This window comes from Stegostoma tigrinum, chromosome 16, assembly GCF_030684315.1.
Source record: "Stegostoma tigrinum isolate sSteTig4 chromosome 16, sSteTig4.hap1, whole genome shotgun sequence".
NCBI classification, from domain to species: domain Eukaryota; kingdom Metazoa; phylum Chordata; class Chondrichthyes; order Orectolobiformes; family Stegostomatidae; genus Stegostoma; species Stegostoma tigrinum.
The window spans coordinates 13,634,689-13,657,565 of record NC_081369.1 but is presented as its reverse complement, the minus strand read 5'-3'; the positions used below and the strand labels follow the sequence as shown (position 1 = coordinate 13,657,565).

General features: G+C 45.4%; 1 protein-coding gene across 1 annotated transcript in view; it reads left to right on the top strand.

Moving 5' to 3' along the window:
* Window positions 1-22,877, top strand: part of LOC125459998 (adhesion G-protein coupled receptor G2-like) — a 75,202-nt gene that overhangs the window by 16,028 nt on the left and 36,297 nt on the right. Inside the window, exons 5-7 of the mRNA XM_059651526.1 lie at window positions 4,330-4,434; window positions 7,381-7,611; window positions 17,540-17,684. Coding sequence (XP_059507509.1) covers window positions 4,330-4,434; window positions 7,381-7,611; window positions 17,540-17,684 — 481 coding nt within the window. The remainder of the gene's footprint in view (window positions 1-4,329; window positions 4,435-7,380; window positions 7,612-17,539; window positions 17,685-22,877) is intronic.

Sequence of the window (22,877 nt, the reverse complement as noted above, 5' to 3'; positions counted from 1 at the left end):
CTGAAACTGACAGCAACTTCAGGAGCCTATGCCTGAAAGAAATAATTGGGACAATAAGAAGTTGCTGTCAGTTCCATAGGGTGCAGTATACTGAGTTCTGCATTACAACCATACTTTAATGAAACTATCCACTTTGATAGGTTACCATATTGAAAAGGCCTTTTGAAAAAATTATACCTGAAATGAAGTTGAAGTGCATTTTTAATGATGTTTGAACTTCATAACTGTCATTAAACACCTCACAAACCCTAACTAAGTCAATTTTATATTTGGGAAATTCAATCTCTTCATAGTATTGAAATATTTCCCATTTTTAAAAATAATGTAGTTTTCTTTTTGAGTTTTATTATTTTTAACTTATCTCTTAACCCAATCATTGCCATTTAATTCAGTATCAGAAGATTTAAATTGAAAGCTAAAGGAATAAGTTTTGGACGTCCTGGTTTGATAGGTGTGAACTTCAGTTTTCCTTGACCCAAGTTGTTGAAGTTTCCATATTTACATTTGCCCACTCCAGGAAGAACCCTCATGAAATATTTTTCTTTGTTCACTGGACATGAACACTGCTGGTTGGACCAAGATTTATTGACCCACTCCTAATTGCCCTTAAGAAAATAATGCTAAGATGCCATCTTGAAGCGTTATATTTGTTGTGGTGTAGGGGAAACTCTAAAGTGCAGGTAGGAAGGGAGTCCCAGGACTTGGATGTCTTACAGGGGATTTTGCAGATGATGGTGTTTGCATGTATCAAGTGGGTGGTATTATTTAGAGTTGGAAGATGTTGTCAGGGGAGCACTGATGAGTTACTATAGTACATCTAATTTGTCTGTACACTTCTCATTGTATTAACATTCTTTCTGTAGTCTAAAGGCTAAAACAATACCCAGCACTCTAACTGCATATTCATAAGGTTTGTACAGATTCACCATTACATTTTAACATTCAAGACATTTTTCCCATTGACCCAGCATCCCAAGTTGTGATCAGTGAAATGTAACTTGCTGATCCCTTCATTGTTACAGTATGGTGAGTGAGACATTTTGATTGATTAATTGTCACATGTAACTAAATACAGTTAAAAGCTTTATTTACAGGCAGACCATAGTACGCAAAGATATACAGACCATAGGGTGACAATAAAAACTTAGACAGTGGTACACAGATTACGTTACACAGAGCATCTGCGAGATCACTCTCACCATATTGCACATGTCGGCACCTGGGTGATATTAGGCTGCTCCATTTGCTTTCACTTTGCTGTATGAAAGAATGTTCTAATTTTTTTCTGCTTGCTCCTTAATCAAGATGTTCTACCTCATGGCTGTCTTTAAGTAGAACAACATGGAATATTAATGTGCGTATTCTAGGTGCAGTCTTCCTTACATGCTTGAGATTATTGTGTGGGCTCACCTTGTCTGAAATATTGAACATCTTATACACCTTGACGATAATCTCTCCGATGTCATTTTAGACTGTGATCAGTTTGTGTCACTCAGTTTTCTCCTCAAAATTGGAGTTCAGACTTATTGGCCATCTCTGCGTCCTCTCCAATGTAAGAAAATACTCTCTGTTTTCTGATAACCAGAAGAGAAAACAAAAGTCCAAATAGGATCTGACCACAACATTTGAAAAGCCCTTGGTCCCAATTTTTATCCACTAACATTCCAGTATTCTGCCTATTTCAGGCCAAAACTCTATTAAGTCCATTTTATTTCATATTGTTCAGATAATTCAAAATTATGTGTCTATTATCATCCTCAGATCCTTTACTAAATAATCCCCACCCAATTCAGTCTGTTTGTTCTGTAACTGTATCTTTAATTGTGTTTAAACTGTATTTACTACTGTACAACACTTGAAAGAATGCAGGCGTGTTCATTGTGTTGCCAACAGCAGGATGCACATGATCTGCTGCTAAGATAGCCCTGTTAACCATGACTTCTATTCTTACCATCCAACAGTTAATCTTTCTTTTAACCACTCACCCCTAGATTAATTCCAATTCTTGTGGCAGAACTGAATGCAATCTCCAATGGTGAATTTGATGACAGAGCGGTATTTATTTGGGTTGAAGCACAGCCATCTATCTGCCTCCACCCCATTAATGTTGTGGTGGGGGAGCCCCTGAACAGCTTTCTGACCTAGCTTCCAATCGCAGCCATTAAAGCACCCACAATGACTTTATCCCACCATCAGGATGTGAGGTTGGGGGAAAGGGTGCATCCTTGTGGGCTCCCAGAGTTGTCTCTCATTCAAAGACCCCGAGTATCAGATTGAGAGACTTGGATTGGATGGAGTTGGGGGGGCCCACTGAGAGCTACTGAACGGAGTGGATGGCTGGTCTGTGATTCCAACAGCATGGATTAAATTCCTGCACTGGCTAAGATTACCACTGAAAACATTCCTTCCCAACCTTTCCCTTCATCAGAGATGTGGTGACCGTCAGGTTAAAGCACCACCGGTCGTCTCTCTCTCTCCCTCCCTCCCTCTCTCTCTCTCTCGCTCTCTCTCTCTCCCCCGCTCTCCCTAATGGGGGATCACCCTATGGTTCATTTCCCTCACTGGTTTGACTGAACTGAAAGCGCATTGCTCTGCTGAACTATTATCCAAGGTTCTTCATAATGTGTATTCCGTAGTGTGGTAATTATCTTTTAGACAATTTACTAAATAGTTGTGTTAAACTTCTCTAGTCTTGTGTAACTGAAGCTTTTTCACATGTGATCATCCTTGTTGTGTGTTTCTGCATATTTCCCAATGCAGACTATCTTCGTGAAGTACATCGAGCAGATTTACTGATAGATTCTAAAGCTGCAGCCTAACAATGCTGCAAAGGACTGCCTGAGACCTTAGATCAAAGAAAGATCATGAGCATAATAGTTTCATTAATGACAACAATTAGTTATTTTGAACAAAGGAGTTTAGATAGAGAAGCTAGTATCATCATTTGGTGGTAAAGCAGTTTCTGTGTTTTCACAGAAGTATCTGATGGATAATATGGAATTTAATATGATTCTAATTATGACTAGAAAACTTCAATGTACAGACAGACAGACATTGTGGATGATGTGGAAAGTTCAGTTCGGCATTTTTCAAAAAAAGAGGGTAATTAGGCCTCATTGTTTACAGAGAAGGAGTGAACTGGGTGGGGCATCATAAATTCTGGAAACATTGAGGTCATGGTGAATATAATAGCATGACCTTATCATTACACCAAGTGCTCTGCCAGATTAGTGAACTAGCCAGCTGTGTGGTGGGAAAGCTACGGCAGTGGAAGGCTGTAGACTGGGACAGTTCGTAGCAGCCAGGATGGTTCCAGTATTGGAATAGGCAATGTCTTACTGGCGATCAGGAGGGAACAGGACTGAGAGAGACCAAGGGCTTGGTGGCCAACAGTGTGGGTAGTGAGGAGGCAAAGGGGTGGTGATGTGCTGGTATCGCTGAGTGAAATAGCAGATTTGTTTGAGAGGGCGGCACGGTGACTCAGTGGTTAGTGCTGCTGCCTCACAGCAGCAGGGACTTGGATTCAATTTCACCCTCAGGCGACTGTCTGTGTGGAGTTTACACATTCTCCCCGTGTCTACATGGGTTTCCTCCGGATGCTCCTGTTTCCTCCCACAGTCGAACAATGTGCAGGTTAGGTAGATTGGCCATGTTAAATTTCCCAAGGATGTGCTGGCTAGGTGGATTTGCCATGGAAAATACAGGGTTACAAGGATGGGGTGGGCCTGGTTGGGATACTATTTGGAGGGTTGGTACAGGCTCAATGAGCTGAATGGCCTGATTCCACACTATAGTTATTCGATGATACATGTGGCAGAGCTGTGCTCTACTTGGCCAACAAGCAGTTCAATGAAAAGCACTTACTGGCTGCTCCCTAGCATACTCCTGGACAGCCTGTGCAGAAAGGATCAAATTCATATTGTTGTTAAAACACCAAAGATCGAACCCTGTTTACATGAGGACAGCACGGTGGCTCAGTGGTTAGCACTGCAGCCTCGGAGGACCAGGGACCCGGGTTTGATTCCAGACTTGGGCGACTGTCTGTGTGGAGTTTGCACATTCTCCCCGTGTCTGTGTGGGTTTGCTCCGGGTACTTCGGTTTCCTCCCACAGCCCAAAGATGTGCAGGTTAGGTGGATTGGCCATGCTAAATTGCCCGTAGTGTTCAGGGAAGTGTCAGTTATAGGGGAATGGGTCTGGGTGGGATGCTTCAAGGGGCAGTGTGGACTTGTTGGGCTGAAGGGCCTGTTTCCACACTGTAGGAAATCTATTATTATCATTTGTGTGAGACTCACGCTGTACTGTCATATTCACAATGTTGATTTTCCAGAAGACGAATCCAGTAAAAAGATGTATCTCAAATCAAGTCCCTATCACAGACTGATGAACTATCGATGTCTTCTCTTTCATTTCTTCAGCTTTCACATTGGAAAAGGTAATTCATTTCCTATCACTTCCTTTGTTTTACTTCATTTAAAATCCCATTTTATTCTCAATGGTTGTATCAGACTGGTGACCAAATGGGAAATGTGGATTCACACCAAATGAATTGAGCATCTCAATATGAACATTGACATTAACTAATCATCACATTGTGTAATGTGATTTCTGTACATTTCCCATAATCATAAGTTAAAAGAAAAGACAGAAAATAAACACTATGCTATACTGTTTTATATGGGATAAAATAACTAAGATAATTACAGAAGCAAAGATAGAAGACAAACGCTGGAGTGCAATAACAGACTAAAAGATTAGAAACTTCATGAGTTAATTTCTCTTCCTGAATTCTCTATTTTCCTGCAGTAAGTATAAAACTGTGCTAAGTTCCACCCCAGCAAAGTCTTCCAGTTTTATTAAAGTCTTCCTTAATGACTAGCATATTACATGAGATTGTGTTCCTGAGCTGCTTCCTTACTGACAGGCTCAGGCTGAGGAAGTGAACAGACCTGGCAGAAGGAGGGAATATTGTGAACTCTCTAAACATGTGATCATCTTCCAGTGCAAAATCTCAGCCAAGCTCATTTCATCAAAATAACAGGATAACTTTACAATGCTGGTTTTCCCTCTCAATCTATCTGTTGCTTCTACATTGCCAGACTGCTCAAAAATGTAAGAACTTATTAAATACAAGCAGCCACTTTGAGACTGCAGTGTTATTCAGTGTGGCCAGGGTTGATCATCTACCTCAATTCCATTTCCCTGCCCGTTCCCCATATCCCTCAATTCATGAACCAATCAAGAATCGATCAATATCTGTTTTGAACAGTGATGGAACATCCTGAGGTAGGCAATTCCAAAGCCTGATAAATGAAGACATGAAGAGATTTCTCCTCATCTTAGTCCTAAACAGTTGACCCCTTTTCTGAGGCTATGCCTCTGTGTACTGGATTCACATCCAAGGGAAATGATCTCTTTGTGTGTATCTTAACAAGCCCTTTGAGACTCCTGTATGTTTCATTGAGATCATCCTTCATTCTTTCATACCACCACAAAGCCCAGTACATCCTTTCTCAGATATGCAGACCAAAATTCAGTGCAATACAGTAGCTATAGTATCTCCAGAATCCTATACCATTGTAGCAAGACTTATTTGTTCTTATCCTCCAATCTCCTGGCAAAAAACACCAATATGCCATTTGTCTTCCTAATTGCTTGCCACACCGGCATGTTAACATTCTCCTTATACAACTTGATCTGAGACTTTCTGAGCATAAACATTGACAGGCTTCATGCCCTTGAAAATCATTTTGCTTTTCTGTTTTTACGGCAAGTGACTAACCTTCACTTGGCCACATTATATCACATCTGCCATCTTGTTGCACTTTCAGTTAACCTATCCATCATCTGTGAATGGCACAGTGGCTTAGTGGTTAGCTCTGCTGCCTTACAGCACCAGGTACATGAGTTTGATTCCAGCTTCAGGTGAATGTCCATGTGGAGTTTACATGTTTTCCCTGTGCCTGCGTGAGTTTCCATTGGGTGCTCCGGTTTCCTCCTACAGTCCAATGACATGCAGGTTAGGTGGATTGGCCATGCTAAATTGTTTCATAGAGTCCAGGGATGTTCAGGTTAGGTGGATTGGCCATGGGGAATGAATGGTTACGGGGATACGGTAGGCGGTTGGATCTGGGTGGTTATGCTCCTGGGCGGGGCAGTGTGGACTCAATGGACTAAATGGCCTGTTAACACACTGTAAAGATTCTATTCTATGATCTCTTTGTGGCCTTTTGCAAGGCTTACATTCCCACTTAGTTTTGCATCACTAACAAATGTAGAGTCATTATTCTCAATCTTTGCACCTAAGTCCAAATTTATCAAGCAAGTGCAAAACAATCCTCAAAACGTAAAACACCAGATACTGGAGATCTGAGAAAAAAAAAATTCCATAAAGTTTTGGAGAAACTCAGCAGTTCTGGCAGCATTGGTGACAAAAGAAACAGATAGTTAACATTTTGAGTCCATTAAGAGGTCTAGATGAAGGGTCACTGAACTTGAAATGTTAACTCTGTTTCTTTCTCCATCAGTGCTGCCAGAACTGCTGTGTATGTGCATGAGTGTGTGCATGCGTGATCTGTTGAAAGCCAAGTGGGGTTATCAGGAGCAATTGCTACACCAGGAAAGTTGGGAAGCCAGTCCTGGAGATTAGAGAAAGCATGCTGGGATACATTAAGATACCCATTACTCTTAAAAGCTCCAGACAATATAGGTCTGGTCAGTACAGTCTTTCCTCATAAAGCAATCCTATCATTCCAGGTGTTGTTCTTGTCAACCTTCTCTGAACTGCTTCCAATGCATTAACATCTTCCTGTCAGTCCAATGACCAATATTGTACTCCAAATGCAGTCTCACCAATGCCCTGCACAACTGAAGCTTAACTCTTGTATTCAATTTCCCTCACACTAAACCATAAAATGTTATTAGCTTTCTTGATTTCCTGCTCTACCAGCACGCTAACTTTCTGCAAATCATACCCTGCGACACCCAGATCCCTCTACATCTCAGAGTTTTGCAACTTCTCATCATTTTGCTGATATGCTTCTTTGTTATTCTTTCTGCCAAATCAGACAGTTTCACACTTTCCCATATTATATTCCATTTGCCAGTTCTTTGCCCACTCACTTGATCTATTTATATCCCTTTCCTGGCTCCTGATGTTCTCTTCACAACTCATTTTCGTACCTATCTTCGTACCATCAGCAAATTTAGGAGCCATCCCTTTGATCCTTTCATCCAAATCATTTAAATAAATTGTAAAGAGTTGAGGCCACAGCACCTGTTGTCTTGCCAGCCTGAAAAAGACTCACCTATTACTATGCACTCAAATTTTTGGTCTATTTTCAGGAGGCTGATTAATGTTTATCTTGTGCTATATTTGCAGCAATAGTTGGTGCTGAATTTACATTTTTTGGATGCGTGGAAGGTCACATTACTGTAATTCATCACAACACTAGCATAAGCCCGTGTCCATTGAGAGCAGACGCTCCTCTCATGGGGAAAGGTCCATCTTCCTGCACACAAGATACTGCAGCAACTACACCTGAAGCTTCATCAGAAATCTGCATCACTTGGAACGGACACATTGGCCAAATCTATTTCTCCAGAATCAGCAGTAGGTGAAAATATGAGTGGGGGTGGTGGGGGGAATGGGGTGCTGAGTTGGGTGCTGCCCTCGATATAAATGTCAGTCTGTCAAAGAATGTGCATAAGACAATGACGCTGTCCACCACATCTCTGGATATTCTGACACTGTGTCCAAGATCTGTGGCTAGGGGTCAGGGGAATAGGATTCAGGAGAGCAGAGATCCTTCCAACAGATATATCCCCCAGTCAAGGGGTGGAGGAGATGTGATTTTTGGGATATGATACATAGATGTGAAAAACTACTGAAAGCAAAACTTTAATTGCAAAGCTATAATAATGAAAAGTCACTTTTGACACCCAAGGCCACCGTGGGTCTTCTCTGATACACTATTTAGGAACCACACGGTGCACCAGCAGCCAACCAACTAAGAGACTGTAGCAAGGACACAGTGCACACAGGGACAGGTACCCAGCTCACACAATGGACCAGGCAGCAGCTCAAGGCCCCTCACTTACTTGGCACTTGCTAACTCAATGACTGGCCTGCCATGCCACCCCCTGCCTTGCCTGTTAGCATGTTGGCACTTCAGCCACAGCCTTGGCACTATCAGTCCTGCCATACTGGCATGCTCCATTCTGTCAGTACACAGGCAGGCAGTTTATCAGTTGGGGGCAGGCTGGGAGGTGGGGGTTGGGAGTTATCTTGCTGCACAGCACACACTAGGCTGTCAACCTAACATCTATAGCAAAGCACCAGCTGCCTGTGCAGCAAACACACTGCACATTCATTCAATCAAATGGTGATGGCAGAAACTGGATACAGCTTGTCCTCAGTCTATCTAAGGGAGAACCCTGGTATGTCAGTGGATCCCAGTGCTGTCAGACATGGACATTGTCCAGGGGTTTGGCCACGGTCAGTTGTCCACTTGGGCTGGCAACAGTCAGGGGAACCTGCCTGACTGCCCAGCAGGGAATGTCCTGTCACTCCTCTCAGGCCATCAGCAGCGGTCAGGGGAATTGTGGGTCATCACTCAGGGAGCTGCAATGACAGTGATGAGGAGTTTGATCATTCATGCCTTTGCTTTAGCCCAGAGTCACTTTCAAACCGATTCCAAACTTGCACCACCAGTTAGTACTGATTTGAAGTGAAAATTTCCTCGCATCGTCAATAAACTGGTGATTTACATGCACTCTAAATCATCCTATTGGCAATTATTTAACATTACACTACAATTTATGAGTGAACATGCAGAGAATATCTTAACCCAGTCTTGGAACAGTGAACTGTAATGTATTGTAATGTAATATATAGGAGTAATATGGTTGTAATAGTACGGGGTTTTAATTTTCCAAACCTAGACTGGGACTGCCATACTGTTAAAGGTTTGGATTGTGAAGAATTTATTAAATGTGCTCAAGGAAATTTTCGTTACCAATGTGTATATGCTCCTATTTGAAAAGAGTAAAATTTGATCTTCTCTTGGGAAATAAGGCACGGCAAGTGACTAAAATGATAGCAAGGGAACACTTTGAGATTAGTGATCATTATTCTATTAGTTTTAAAATAGCTACAGAAAAAGTTAAGCCTTCCATAAAAATTAAAATTCTTAATTGGAGTAAGGCAATTGTAAAAGTATGGCACAAGAACTTTCAAAAGTTGATTAGAGTAAACTTTTCACGGGAAAAGGGACAACTCACTAGTGGGAGGCTTTCAAAAGCGTGATGACAAGAATTCAGAGGCATTATGTTCCTGTTAGCATGAAAGATAAGGCTGGTAAGAGAACGTAACAATGGATGAATAAAGATATTGAGGTTCTAGTCAAGAGTAAAAAAAATCATATATTAGATAGAGACAACTGGGATCAAATGAATCTCTTGAAGATTGCAAAAAGTGTAGGGATATTCTTAAGAGGAAAATCAGGAAAGCAAAGAGGGGATATGAAATAACCTTGGCATGTAAAGTTAATATAGTGACTGGAATGAGGTTGGCCAGGTGGATCTTATTGACTATGAGGTCCCTGACTGGGGCCATTAACCATGGCCAATCAGGGAGCCCTGGCTGACAGATATAAACAGGAGTATCAGAGAATCTCCTCACTCTAGGGACTTGCTCTGAGCTAACTATTCAGAGTCTGCATGTGTAACTAAAGGGTGACTTGGTGACAGAATACTGGCCTCTGTGCAGTTATTTCAGTGGTAACAAGAGTATGATTAATGACATAAACCATGAAAAAAGTGCCTACTAGCTAAATCCCAACTGGACTTCAAACAGGCACTACAACTGGCTTTGTCATTAGAAAATTCGACAAGTGGAGCATGTGATCCCAATGGAAGTGGAACACCCACCTGCCCAACAGAGCTTGGGGCAATGGCAGAGCATCACGCAGGATATATCCCGAACAGAGGGACTCTATGCCGGCACACGGCAAAACACCAAAACAAAGCTGACCCTCGGCCAAATGGATAAAATGTTCTTTGTAGTTGCTGCTGCTAAGCGATCGAGACAGCAAGGGAATCCTGTGAGGCCTGACTTCAGTAACAAGATTCACTCTGGACTCCAACTTCTAAGCTTGTGCAGATTAAAGATGCAACTTTGGCTCTGGTGTCCGCTGACTCAGAAAAGCCTCAGGCTGAAGCTTGACGGGGTGCAATTGGTTGAGAAAGATTCATCTTGACTGGCTCAACATATTTCAATTAGAAAGTGGCTGCCTGAGTGAAGTCCTAATTAAATATCCGATAGCTTTTCACAAAGGTCTAAGGACTATCGAAGGAGCCTAGACCACCTTGTAAGTTGGCCAGGAAGCAATTCTGCAATTCTACAAGGCACGCCCATCTATCTTACGAGCAAAAGTAGAGTCAGAAATCAGGAGGTTGGAAAGCGAAGGAATCATCCGACCAGCCCAGTTTGCAGAATGGGCAGCTCCAGTCATACTAATTGTGAAACCTGATAGCTTGGTTCACCTTTGTGGCGTTTTTAAGCAAACAGTGAACTGCTTCTCACAGTTGGATAAATATCCGAACCCTCACACAGAGGACTCGTGGGCAAAACTGGCGAGGGGGGTTTTGGGGGGGCAGGAACAGCTGTCCTTCATGAAGCCCTGAGCCATGCATATCTTCAATTGTGACGAGATAAGGAGTCCCAGAAATATGCCGCAATTAACACCCATAAGGGTTTGTATCAATACACAAGACTGCCATTTGGGATATCTTCAGGTTGCACCCTTTCCCAGCAGATGATGAAGAATATTTTACAATGGCTACCCTAGTTACCATTTATCCGGATGGCATGTCAAAAACTAGGAAGACTAATAAAGAGCACTAGGAAAGCTCAGACCTAGTCCTTTAACATTTCTCTCAGGCAGGCATACACTTTAGAAGTGAAAAATGTGCATTCCAGGCCAGATGTTCCTTGGCCTGCTGTGTTCATCCAGCTCTATGCCTTGTTATCTCGGGTCCTCCAGCATCTGCAATTCCTATCTATCTCTCACTCCAAGTGACCTGCTTGGGTGACAGAGTTGACAAAACCAGGTTACACTCATTGAAAGAGAAAGTGAGGATGATCAAAGGAGCCCCAGCTCCCGCGTCTGTATCAGAGCCTAGTTCTGTGCCTGGTGCGTTGAATTATTACGGAAAGTTCATACACAACATGGCCTCCACCTTGGCACCCTTACACCAGCTATTGAAAAAGGGTCAGCCTTGGAAATGGACCTGTAGCCAAGATGTAGCCTTTAGGGAAGTGAAAAACCAGCTATCATCATCTAAGGCATTGGCCCACTACTATCCGAAGCAAGAAGTGTGGCTGACATGCAATGCCTCTCTGTATGGTATTGGTGTAGAGTTGGCTCACTGGTGACCCACCAGAGAGGAATGCCCGATAAGGTATGCTGATGCCAAACTCAAACAAGCCTAGATAGAAGAGGAAGGTCTGGCAGCCATCTTTGGTGTGAGGAAATTCTACTAGTACCTTTACAGAGAGGAAGTTGTCACAGTAACGGACCTCAAACCCCTCAGCTTACTTAAAGAAGAGAAGGCAGTGCCACCCATAGCTTCAGGTTGAATTCAGTGGTGGGCCCTTATTCTCTGTGCACGTAATTGCAAGTTGGAACATCGTCCAGGAAGCCAAGTGGCAAATGCAGAGCCGCCTCCCACTGGCAGATACTTCACAGGTGCTGCCTGTCCTGGGAGACCGTGTTCTGGTTTTGAACTTTCTGGACGCTCTCATGGTCACCGCTGGCATTATCCGACTGTGGACACAAAACAATCCCGTCCTGGCAAAACTGAAACAGCTGGTGGTTGTGATGGAAACTAAAGAGCCATGACAATCAGATTCGATACCTTTCTGGACCCACCATAGAGGACGGCACATTACTATGGGTTGATTGTCCTGAGCAAGGGTTGTTGCCAGATACTGGTGGAAGTCCACCAGGGTCAACCAAGGATTTCTAAAATGATGACGTTAGCGAGAAGTCATGCCTGCTGGCCAGGATTGGATGCCGACATAGCTGCTTTGGGGGGGGGGGGACGCAGTGCCCAAAGTGCCAACAAGTACAAAAAAGTACTGCCAGCTGCACCCCCACTTTTGTGGGAATGGCAGGGTAAATGCTGGACCTGGTTACTTATCGGCCATGCCAGTCCTTTCATGAGGTCAATAGTCGTGGTCATTGTGGATGCCCATTCCAAGTGGTTTGACATGCACAGAGTTCATTTGGCAACTCAGCGATGATGATTGGAAAGCAGCGAGCATCATTCACAAAACATGAACTCCTGGAAGTGTCAGTCACAAACAATGGGATGTCATTTACCGGCAGGGATTTCAAGTTTTTCCTGAAGCCAAATGGTATTCAACATGCAAGGACAGCTCCATATCATCCATCAGCCAATGGCCTGGTGAAAGAACAATCCAAATGTTGAGTTCAGGCTGAAAGAAACAGCCTATACTTTCATTCAGATACCAAACTGTCCTGGTTCCTATTTGAATAGAGGGCCATCCTTCATGCAACTACAGGGATAGCTCCAACAGAGTTGCTGCTGGGGAGGAGATTCAGCATCAGGTTAAACCAGATTTTCCTAGGCCTGGGGTTGAGTGTGAAATGGTATCAGGAACCCCAACGCTGGACATGTTACTTCAGGGAATGAAGTTTAAGTGTCAAAGCCAGGGAAATGGTCCTGCCTGGGGGACAAGGTGAGGTCGACACAAGGTCAGGTCCAGTGACATACAAAGCTCGGGTAGGTGGGGTGGTCCTGAACAAATATGTGGATCACATGAAAACTGCTACATCACAAATGGGGCAGAAGCAAAACATACCTGACCCCTGGGAACAGCCAGAAAGCCTGTCAGAAACCAAGGCTTCTCCTTCTCCCCCTAATATTGAAGAAATCTCAGAGTCCGAGATGGACACGACCTCAATACCATCACTGCCAGAAGAAGAGGAGGAAAACCCAACCCCCGCCCCCCCACCCCCGAGATGCTCTGGGTGCAAGAGATAGGCTACAGTCTGGTACACGCCACCTGTGTCCGAGGCAGAGTCGGAGAAACTGTACCTGTGCAAGCCCATCCCAAGAGAAGTTACGGGAGAAAGAACAAGCCTACATTCTCAGCCTTGTGGGGAAGGAATGTAGTGAATCCAACAAAGTCAGGTCGATCTCATTGACTAAGATCTCTAATTGGAGCTGTTAATCTGGGCTAAACAGGGAGCCCTGGCTGATGGATATAAACAGGAGTCTCAGAAAGTGTCCTCCCTCAAGGAACTGGCTCTGAGCTGGCTGGTCAGAGACCATGTACTGTGCATATGTAGCTAAAGAGTGTCTTGGTGACGGGATACCAGCCTCTATGCAGTTATTTCAGTTAGGGATAATCCAAAGAGATTCCACAAATACATTAAGCACAAAAGGGCAAATAGACCGAAAGCAGGGCCCCTTAAAGATCAATAAGGTCGTCTTTGTGTTGAACCTTAGGAGATGGGAGAGATATTAAATGAATATTTTGCATCAGATATTACTGTGGAGAAGGAAACAGAGGCTTGAGAAGCCCAGGAAGTAAATGTTGATGTTTTGAAAATAGATCACATTTCAAAAGTGGATGTGCTAGATGTCTTTGGAAACACAAAGGTGGGAAATCTCTGGGTCAATACAGTGTGGAGTTGGAGGAACATGGCTGATCAGACACAGGCTGATGAACGGTGTAAACCCGAAATGTCAGCTTTCCTGTTCCTCTCATGCTGCCTGACCTGCTGTGTTTCTCCAGCTCCACACTGCATGTGCAGTTTTTGCTATGTCTGATAAACCTCTGGGACCTGATGTAATGTATCTCAGAACGTTGTGTAAAGTGAGGGAGGAAATTGCAAGGCAGAAATATTTGTATCTTCAATAATCGTAGGTGAGGTACTGAGGACTGGAGGGTGACTAATGTTGTGCCTTTGTTTAAGAAAGTTTGTAAGGAGAAACCTGGCAACTGTAGACCTGTAAGTTTTCTATCAGTAGTGGGTGAGTTGTTGGCAGTGATTCTGAAAGTTAGGATTTAAATGCATTAGGAGAAGCAAGACTGATTGTAGATACTCAACATGGTTTTGTATGAGGGAAATCGTGTCTCACAAACCTGATTCAGTTTTTTGAGGAAGTAACCAAAAACGTTGATGAGGGCAGAGCGTGAAATGTTGTTCACTTGGATTTTAGTAAAGCCTTTGATAAGGTTCTGCATGGTAGTCTAACTTGTAAAGTTAGATTACATGGGATTTGGGTTGAGCTTGCTAATTGGTTACAAAACATACAGCAAAGCAGGCAGTGAAAGGGCTCTTGTGCCTGGACTTGTGCTCTTCATCCACCTTTCCTTTTCTTTTCGGTTTTTGTTTAAACTTAGCTTCTATGGAGAACTCTTCAGTAGGGAGGCAGCTTCCTTGGGCTCCAGAGCGGCTCCATCTTCAGAGGCAGCATGACAACAGGATAGCCGGTCTGTGAAGCCCAGCGTGGCACTTTGGGGCAGCAGAATGGAGTGGGTTAGTGTAGCCTGCGATGAGACTCGGGACAATGGCTTGGCATAGGCTGGTGGGATTGTGGTGGCAGAAAAGGGAAAGTTGGGCTCTCTTTAAGTTATCTTTCTTTTTTTTATTCCAAGTTGATGACAATGGCACCGATTCACGGCGACAGTACAAACACTTCACTGTATTTTACATTCAATGCACGTGACAAAAAAACCTATTCAATTGATCAAAATTTGCTCCAAGTTGGGACACAGAAGGCGGAGCTGGTGGACGGTTGTTCTCCCTGTAGAGGGCAGTGTACTGGGAGGCTGCACTCTGCTGCTGCTGGAATTGGAACTCGGAGGCTGGAGTGGGCAACACCTGCTGCAACTGGGAGCAGCTGGAGCTGATTGAGGCATAGAGCCTGGGGCCTGCTTGCCTGGAGGGACTTGAGTTTGGGATTTGCTGCTGCTACTGCTGTGAGAAGTCTGGTGGCCTGTACATCACCCCAGCCAGTGCCTAGGAGGGCCTGTTCCTGGAGCCTGGACTTTTCTATTCAGCCTGCTGCCAGGGAGGCTTTTTCCCGGATCCCAGACTCCATTCTTTAGCCGGGGTCTTGGGCTTGGACAACGACAATGGCACCCCTACCATTGTTGTGCATCGAAGATCTATGGCAAGGCAATGCTGTCCCTGAAGACTGAACAGTTGGCACACCTCACCCTGGAGAACAGGCTCACTGTTGGTGGGACGTTCTTGCCTGTTGACCCTCTGGAGGTGGTTGCTCAGAGGGCCACTTTATCTAACAGCCCACTCTTTATATCATCCGAGTTCCTTCTCCCCCGGCCTGGGGCCCGTCGGTGGTACTCGCATGAGTGAATAGGTGGTGCCCCACCTCCTCGCCTGTCCTGAAACTTATGAAAGGTAGGAAGAAAGGGAGGAAAGTTGAAGGGGATGGAGGGCGGCAGGAGAGTGGAGAGACGGAGATGTCTCTTGCTTCCTCACCCTCCCAGATAAGGCGCCCCTCCTCTGGGTCAGAGGGACTAGGGGAGTCCCAGTACTGATAGTGCCATCCCAGGCTGAAACATCCACAACAACATTCACCCGGTCTGGGACATGATCCATTATTTCCAGAGGGTTGGCCTGTCGAGTGCCTTTCTCTCCCTCGGTCAGGAAAGAGGGTCTCACAGAGTGGATCACGAGTAGCTGCTCGAGACTCTGCAAGCTTTCGGGTGCGGGTCGCACTTTGCCTCCTGGATCCAACTTCTGTACGTCACTGCGGAATGTCTACTGAAGATTAACGGGTCTGTGACAGAGCTCTTATTCTTTGGGAGAGGAGTACATCAGGGCTGCCCTCTGACTCTGCTTGGAGACACTTCTGCGCCTCTAGCATCAGCAGCTATCAGGTTTGATTCTGCATGGGGCAGGGCTGGAGGTGGTTCTTTCGGCATCACAGAGCCAGCTCATCTACAGAGGATGTGCAAATGCTTTGGGTCTTCTTCCTGGACTTGACCACAGTCTGGGCTGCAGTCGGCCCACACCAGAGATCTTCCCCCTGTGGGAGTGGGTCTCTTGTCAGGGAGCCGCTGTCCAGGAACAGGTTCCTACTCGAGACCAGTTAGCACTGGTCAAGAGAGGAGAGAGCGCAGGATGCATGGCTGAGGGGCTGGCCGGATAATACTGGTGAAGTTGGCGGTCAAGGTGTCCAACTCCAGGTCACGGCTTTAGCCATCTTGAGCCCGATGGACAAGGCACTCAACCCTGACACCTTATGTGCGCTCAAGGTGGCTCAGGCACGCGGTGGTCTTCTGGACAAACTGACCCCTGTCCTTCTGGAACTTGACATTGGCTCCAAAATCTGCGCCATCTCAGGGATATCCTCCCAGCGCCCTTTTGAGGCGTTATCTGTATGGGTTGAACCTGCATACTCTCCACTGCTACGCCTTCGTCCGCTGCCTAAACATCTCTTGGTGTAATGTTTTGCCCTGTGGCGGCGCAGATCCCAAGTGGAGGGCCCTCTACGAAGTGGTTGTCCCCTCTTACATCGGGGATCTGGGTTGAAGAGTGCTACATGTGGTGGTCCCATGCAACTGACATGTTTACTGGTTGCCAGGCCCCACAAGCATGTTCTGTGGCCTCGAATGCATTTGCCTGCAGCCCTTTTTTAGTTATTTGAGGAGGCTGTTGTTAAGATTTTGGTTACACTTTAGCGCCACATTCCTTATCAATGGGCACCAGGCATATATGGGAGGTGCAGGCAAGTCTAGGAGTCTTCTTGTGGCTTTGCTGCTGGGCCTGCCAAAGATGGCCATTAACAGGCACTGGCAATGGGCTGAAGATGAGGCCCCTTCTGGAGTAAAGTGTGCACTTCTTCTAACCCTGTTTTAGGAAGGACATTGTTAAACAGGTGAGGGTTCAGAAAGGATTTACCAGAATGTTGCCAGGAATGGAGGGTTTGAGTCATAAAAATAAGCTGGATAGGCTGGGACTTTTTTTCACTGGAGTGTACAAGGTTGAAAGGTGACCTTATAGAAGTTCATAAAATCACATGGGGCATAGTTAAGGTGAATAGCAAGAGTCTTTTCCCAGGGTGGGGAGTTCAAAACAAGGGGCGTATTTTTAAGGTGAGAAGCGGAAGATTTAAAATGGAAATGAAAGGCAACTTTTTTTTTATAGAGAGCAGTTAGTGTGAAGAACGAACTGCCGGAGGAAGTGGAGAATGCAGGTACAGTTCCAATGTTTGGATAGGTACATGAATAGGAAAGGTTTAGAAGGATATTAAACGGAGGCAGGTGGGTCTAGTTTAGTTTGGGCATGTGGTCAGCGTGGATTAGTTGGATCAAAAGGTCTGTTTCCATGCTGTTTGACTCTAAGTCTATAACTCTGGTCTTACATTAGTCAATGTATTCTCCTTTAAATGATTTGTTAAATTTTTTCATAGTGTTTGCATTATAATTCAATTACTGCTAATTGTTCCTAATATATTAAATTATTTTCTATTAGAATCACCATTGAGAGGTCACATATTTCAAATATGCAAATTGACTGAGTTCTTAAGGATGGAGCTAGTGAATCTAAATGGTACGATAAATGCAATGATGTTTACCCAAAGAAACATGGAGGAATGCAAGAAGTGCATTTCAAACTGGTAAGTGTTAAAAATTGGAAGTTGAGGAAAAAGTGCTTTTAAAGATAATAGTCCAGAAAAGACACATTCTAGTGAATGGCTGGACTTGAAACTGACATCAAATCTGATAGTCTAATAGAAGGTCCTCTAGCTTAGAAACAGGGCGGTTTTTCCAAGAAAAAGAGATGTACCTCAAGATAGAGGCAACATTCGTCACACTTTTTAGTTACTTTAACTACAACACAGGTACACCCCATGGACTGGAAGAGGGAGTGGAAAATTTAAGAGTCATTCTTGGTCTCTTTGTTTGTCTGTAACTTAAGAAACATGCCCTGTGAGTATCGTTCATCTTGTTACAAGTTCCTGCACAAGCCAGTGCAATGTATCCCCATTCTTTCTAGTTTATGTGATGTGTTAATTTCCATAAATATCTCAAAGAAAAGGAACTCCTTTAAGATGCATTGGAAATGTGTTCAGGTACCTTCCAATTTATATTCCCACCACAAACGTACCTGAGCAGTGCATTCCACTCATTTATTCCAGTTCTAAATCTATGATCAATTCTATGTTGGCTCTCTCTAATGACCCTGAGCTTATCCAAGTGCCTTGTTATAACATCTTTAATGATAGGAAAGATGTTAGAAGCTATCACAGATATTAAACTAAGTGGCCCGTTAGTTTACGAATAAAGGAGTTACGTGCATTATTTTCCAATCTAAAGGTGTCTTCCCTGAATCTAATGAGTTTGTGATAATTGAAAGCAATACAACAACCAGCTCACTAGCTACTACTTTCAAGTTCCTAGGGTAAAATCCATCAAAACCTGGGGAGTTCCAACTCAGTAGCGGTCAGAACTCCTTCCCTGGTAACAAGTAATTATCTGGAGATCCTTCCTTTTTTTTCCTATTCCTCATTTACTATTTTCCCAGGGAGTTACTTGTTTCATCTCTAGAGAAGACTGACACAAAAAAGATTTTTTCAAGTTGTCTGGTACCTCCTTAACCTCCGTTAAGAATTCTCAGGCTCAATCTCAATTCAACCAACACTTTTTAAAACTCTTTTCTATTTTTCAATATCTGAAAAAACTGTTTTTATATTTTTAGTTAATTTTCTCTTGTACTCCAGTTTTTCCTTCCTCATTAATATTTTTGTAATTCTTTGCTATGATTTATATTCTGTCATTTGACCTGGCATTTATCTTTTTACCACCAAATGTTTTTTCTTAGATTTTGATCCAATCCTTGACTTATTTTTACTTAACCACAGATGCTGAATCCATCCTTTAGAATTTTTCTTGTTGATTGGAATGTATCTATCCTTCACTTTCTGGAATGTCCCCTTAAATGTTTGCCATTTTATCTCTGTTGACTACACCTTAATCTAAGTTGCCAGCTCACTTTCATTAGTTCTGCATCCATCCCTTATAATTGCCCTTGTTTAAATTCAAAATGGTAGTCTTGGACCCACACCTCTTCCCCCTTAAACTATGTAAAATGTAATCTGACTATATTAGCTAAAATCATATCAAATGGTGAAGCTGATTTGATGGGCCAAGTGGCCTACTCCTGCTTTTAACACTTGTGTTAGCTCAGGTTTTGTATTAAAATTGTTGTCTACAGCCTGAACAAGCAGCTTTCTAAGAGTGTTTAAACAACGTTTTACTGGTTGGCGAAGTTAGATCACATGGAAGGCAGGGAGAACTAGCCATTCAGACACCGAATTCACTTGAAGGTAGGTGATAGGAGATGGTGAGAGGTTGTTCTTTGAACTGAAGGCCTGTGACTGACAGTGTGCCGCAAAGATCAGTGCTGAGCCCATTGCTTTTTGTTATTTATATAAATAATTTGGGTGTAAATATAGGAAGTATGGTTAACAAGTTTGCAGATGACACCAAAGTTGGTGGTGTAGAAGACAATGAAGAAGGTTATCTCCGAGTATAATGGAACCTTGATCAGATGGACCAATGGGCTGAGGAGCTGCAGATAGACTTCAATTTAGATGAATGTGAAGTGTTGCATTTTGGTAAGGCAAATCAGGACAGGACTTAAATAACAGGGAGCTTTGCCGAACAAAGAGACCTTGGGTTATAGGTTCAGAGATAATGGGAACTGCTGATGCTGGAGAATCCAAGATAATGAAGTGTGTAGCTGGATGAACACAGCAGGCCAAGCAGCATCTCAGGAGCACAAAAGCTGATATTTTGGGCCTAGACCCTTCATCAGGGAGGGGGTTGGGGAGAGGGTTCTGAAATAAATAGGGAGAGAGGGGGAGGCGGACCGAAGATGGATAGAGGAGAAGGTAGGTGGAGAGGAGAGTATAGGTGGGGAGGCGGGGAGGGGATAGGTCAGTCCGGGGAGGACGGACAGGTCAAGGAGGCGGGATGAGGTTGGTGGGTGGGAAATGGAGGTGCGGCTTGAGGTGGGAGGAGCGGATAGGTGAAAGGAAGAACAGGTTAGGGAGCCAGGGATGGGCTGGGCTGGTTTGGTGATGCAGTGGGGGTAGGGGACAAGCTGGGCTGGTTTTGGGATGCAGTGGGGGAGGGGGAGATTGTGAAGTCCACATTGATACCATTGGGCTGCAGGGTTCCCAAGCGGAATATGAGTTGCTGTTCCTGAAACCTTCGGGTGGCATCATTGTGGCACGGCAGGAGGCCCATGATGGACATGTCGTCTAAGAAATGGGAGGGGGAGTTGAAATGGTTCGCGACTGGGAGGTGCAGTTGTTTATTGCAAACCGAGTGGAGGTGTTCTGCAAAGCGGTCCCCGAGCCTCTGCTTGGTTTCCCCAATGTAAAGGAAGCCACACCGGGTACAGTGGATACAGTATACTACATTGGCAGATGTGCAGGTGAACCTCTGCTTAATATGGAAAGTCATCTTGGGGCCTGGGATAGGGGTGAGGGAGGAGGTGTGGGGGCAAGGGCTACACTTGCCCTTCCTGCGGTTGCAGGGGAAGGTGCCAGGCGTGGTGGGGTTGGAGGGGAGTGTGGAGCGGACAAGGGGGTCACGGAGAGAGTGGTCTCTCCGGAAGGCAGACAAGGGTGAGGATGGAAAAATGTCTTGGGTGGTGGGTTCAGATTGTAGATGGCGGAAGTGTCGGAGGATGATGCATTGTATCCAGAGGTTGGTGGGGTGGTATGTGAGGACGATGGGGATTCTCTTAGGGCGGTTGTGGCAGGGGAGGGGTGTGAGGGAGACAAATTCAAGGGCGTTCTCAACCAGTGCGGGGGAGATGTTGCGGTCCTTGAAGAACTAGGACATCTGGGATGTGCGGGAGTGGAGTGCCTCATCCTAGGAGCAGATGCGTCAGACCTCCCACTAACTGAGGACAAACGGTCAGTCCTAAGCAAGGGGCTCACCTTTGTCCCCCTCCACCCACATATCAACGAATACACGTTTGGACATGGAGCAGTTTTTCTGCCGCCTTCGCCTCCACACTTACTTCTTTAACCGGGAGCCTAACCCTCTGACCCCTTCACCTGCCTCCAATGCAAATCCTCCTCCATGACACCACTCCCGGGCCTCCTACCCTCCCTCGACCTCTTCATCTCCAACTGCCGTCGAGACATCAACCGCCTCAACCTCTCCACCCCTCTCTCCCACTCCAATCTCTCCCCCGCAGAACGGGCAGCCCTCCGCTCCCACCCCAACCTCACCATCAAATGCGCAGACAAGGGAGGTGCAGTGGTAGTATGGCGCACTGACCTCTACATCGCCGAGGCCAGACGCCAACTCTCCAACACCACCTCCTACCGCCCCCTTGATCATGACCCCACCCCTGAGCACCAAACCATCATCTCCAATACCATCCATGACCTTATCACCTCAGGGGACCTCCCACCCACAGCCTCCAACCTCATTGTTCCCCAACCCCGCACGGCCCGCTTCTATCTCCTGCCCAAAATCCACAAACCCGCCTGCGCTGGTCGACCCATTGTCTCAATCTGCTCCTGCCCCACCAAACTCATTCCCACCTATCTGGACTCCATCTTCTCCCCCATGGTCCAGGAACTCCCCACCTATGTCCACGCCCTCCGCCTCCTCCAGAACTTCCAATTCCCTGGCCCCCAACACCTCATTTCACCATGAACGTCCAGTCCCTATACACCTGCATTCCTCATGCAGATGGCCTCAAGGCCCTCTGCTTCTTCCCGTCCTGCAGGTCCGACCAGTCCCCCTCCACCGACACCCTCATCCACCTAGCCGAACCCGTCCTCACCCTCAACAACTTCTCTTTCGATTCCTCCCACTTCCTACAGACAAAGCGGGTGGCCATGGGTACCCACATGGGCCCAAGCTATGCCTGCCTCTTTGTAGGTTACGTGGAACAGCCCCTCTTCCACACCTACACTGGCTCCAAACCCCACCTTTTCCTCCGTTATATTGATGACTGTATCGGCACCACCTCTTGCTTCCCAGTGCAGCTCAAACAGTTCATCCACTTCACCAACACCTTCCACCCCAACCTTCAGTTCACCTGGGCCATCTCCAACACATCCCTCACCTTCCTGGACCTCTCTGTCTCCATCTCAGGTAAGCAGCTAGAAATTGATGTCCATTTCAAGCCCACCTACTCTCACAGCTACCTACAATACATCTCCTTCCACCCATCCTCCTGCAACAATTCCATCCCCTATTCCCAATTACTTTGCCTCCACCACATCTGCTCCCAGGATGAGGCTTTCCACTCCCGCACATCCCAGATGTCCGCATTCTTCAAGGACCGCAACATCCCCCCCGCACTGGTCGAGAACGCCCTTGAATTTGTCTCCCTCACACCCCAACCCCGCAATAACCGCCCTAAGAGAATCCCCCTCGTCCTCACGTACCACCCCACCAACCTCCGGATACAATGCATCATCCTCCAACACTTCCGCCATCTACAATCCGAACCCACCACCCAAGACATTTTTCCATCCTCACCCTTGTCTGCCTTCCAGAGAGACCACTCTCTCCATGACCCCCATGTCCGCTCCACACTGCCCTCCAACCCCACCACGCCCGGCACCTTCCCCTGCAACCGCAGGAAGTGCTACACTTGCCCCCACACCTCCTCCCTCACCCCCATCCCAGGCCCCAAGATGACTTTCCATACGAAGCAGATGTTCACCTGCTCATCTGCCAACGTAGTATACTGTATCCACTGTACCCGGTGTGGTGTCCTTTACATTGGGGAAACCAAACGGAGGCTTGGGGACTGCTTAGCATTGAGTATA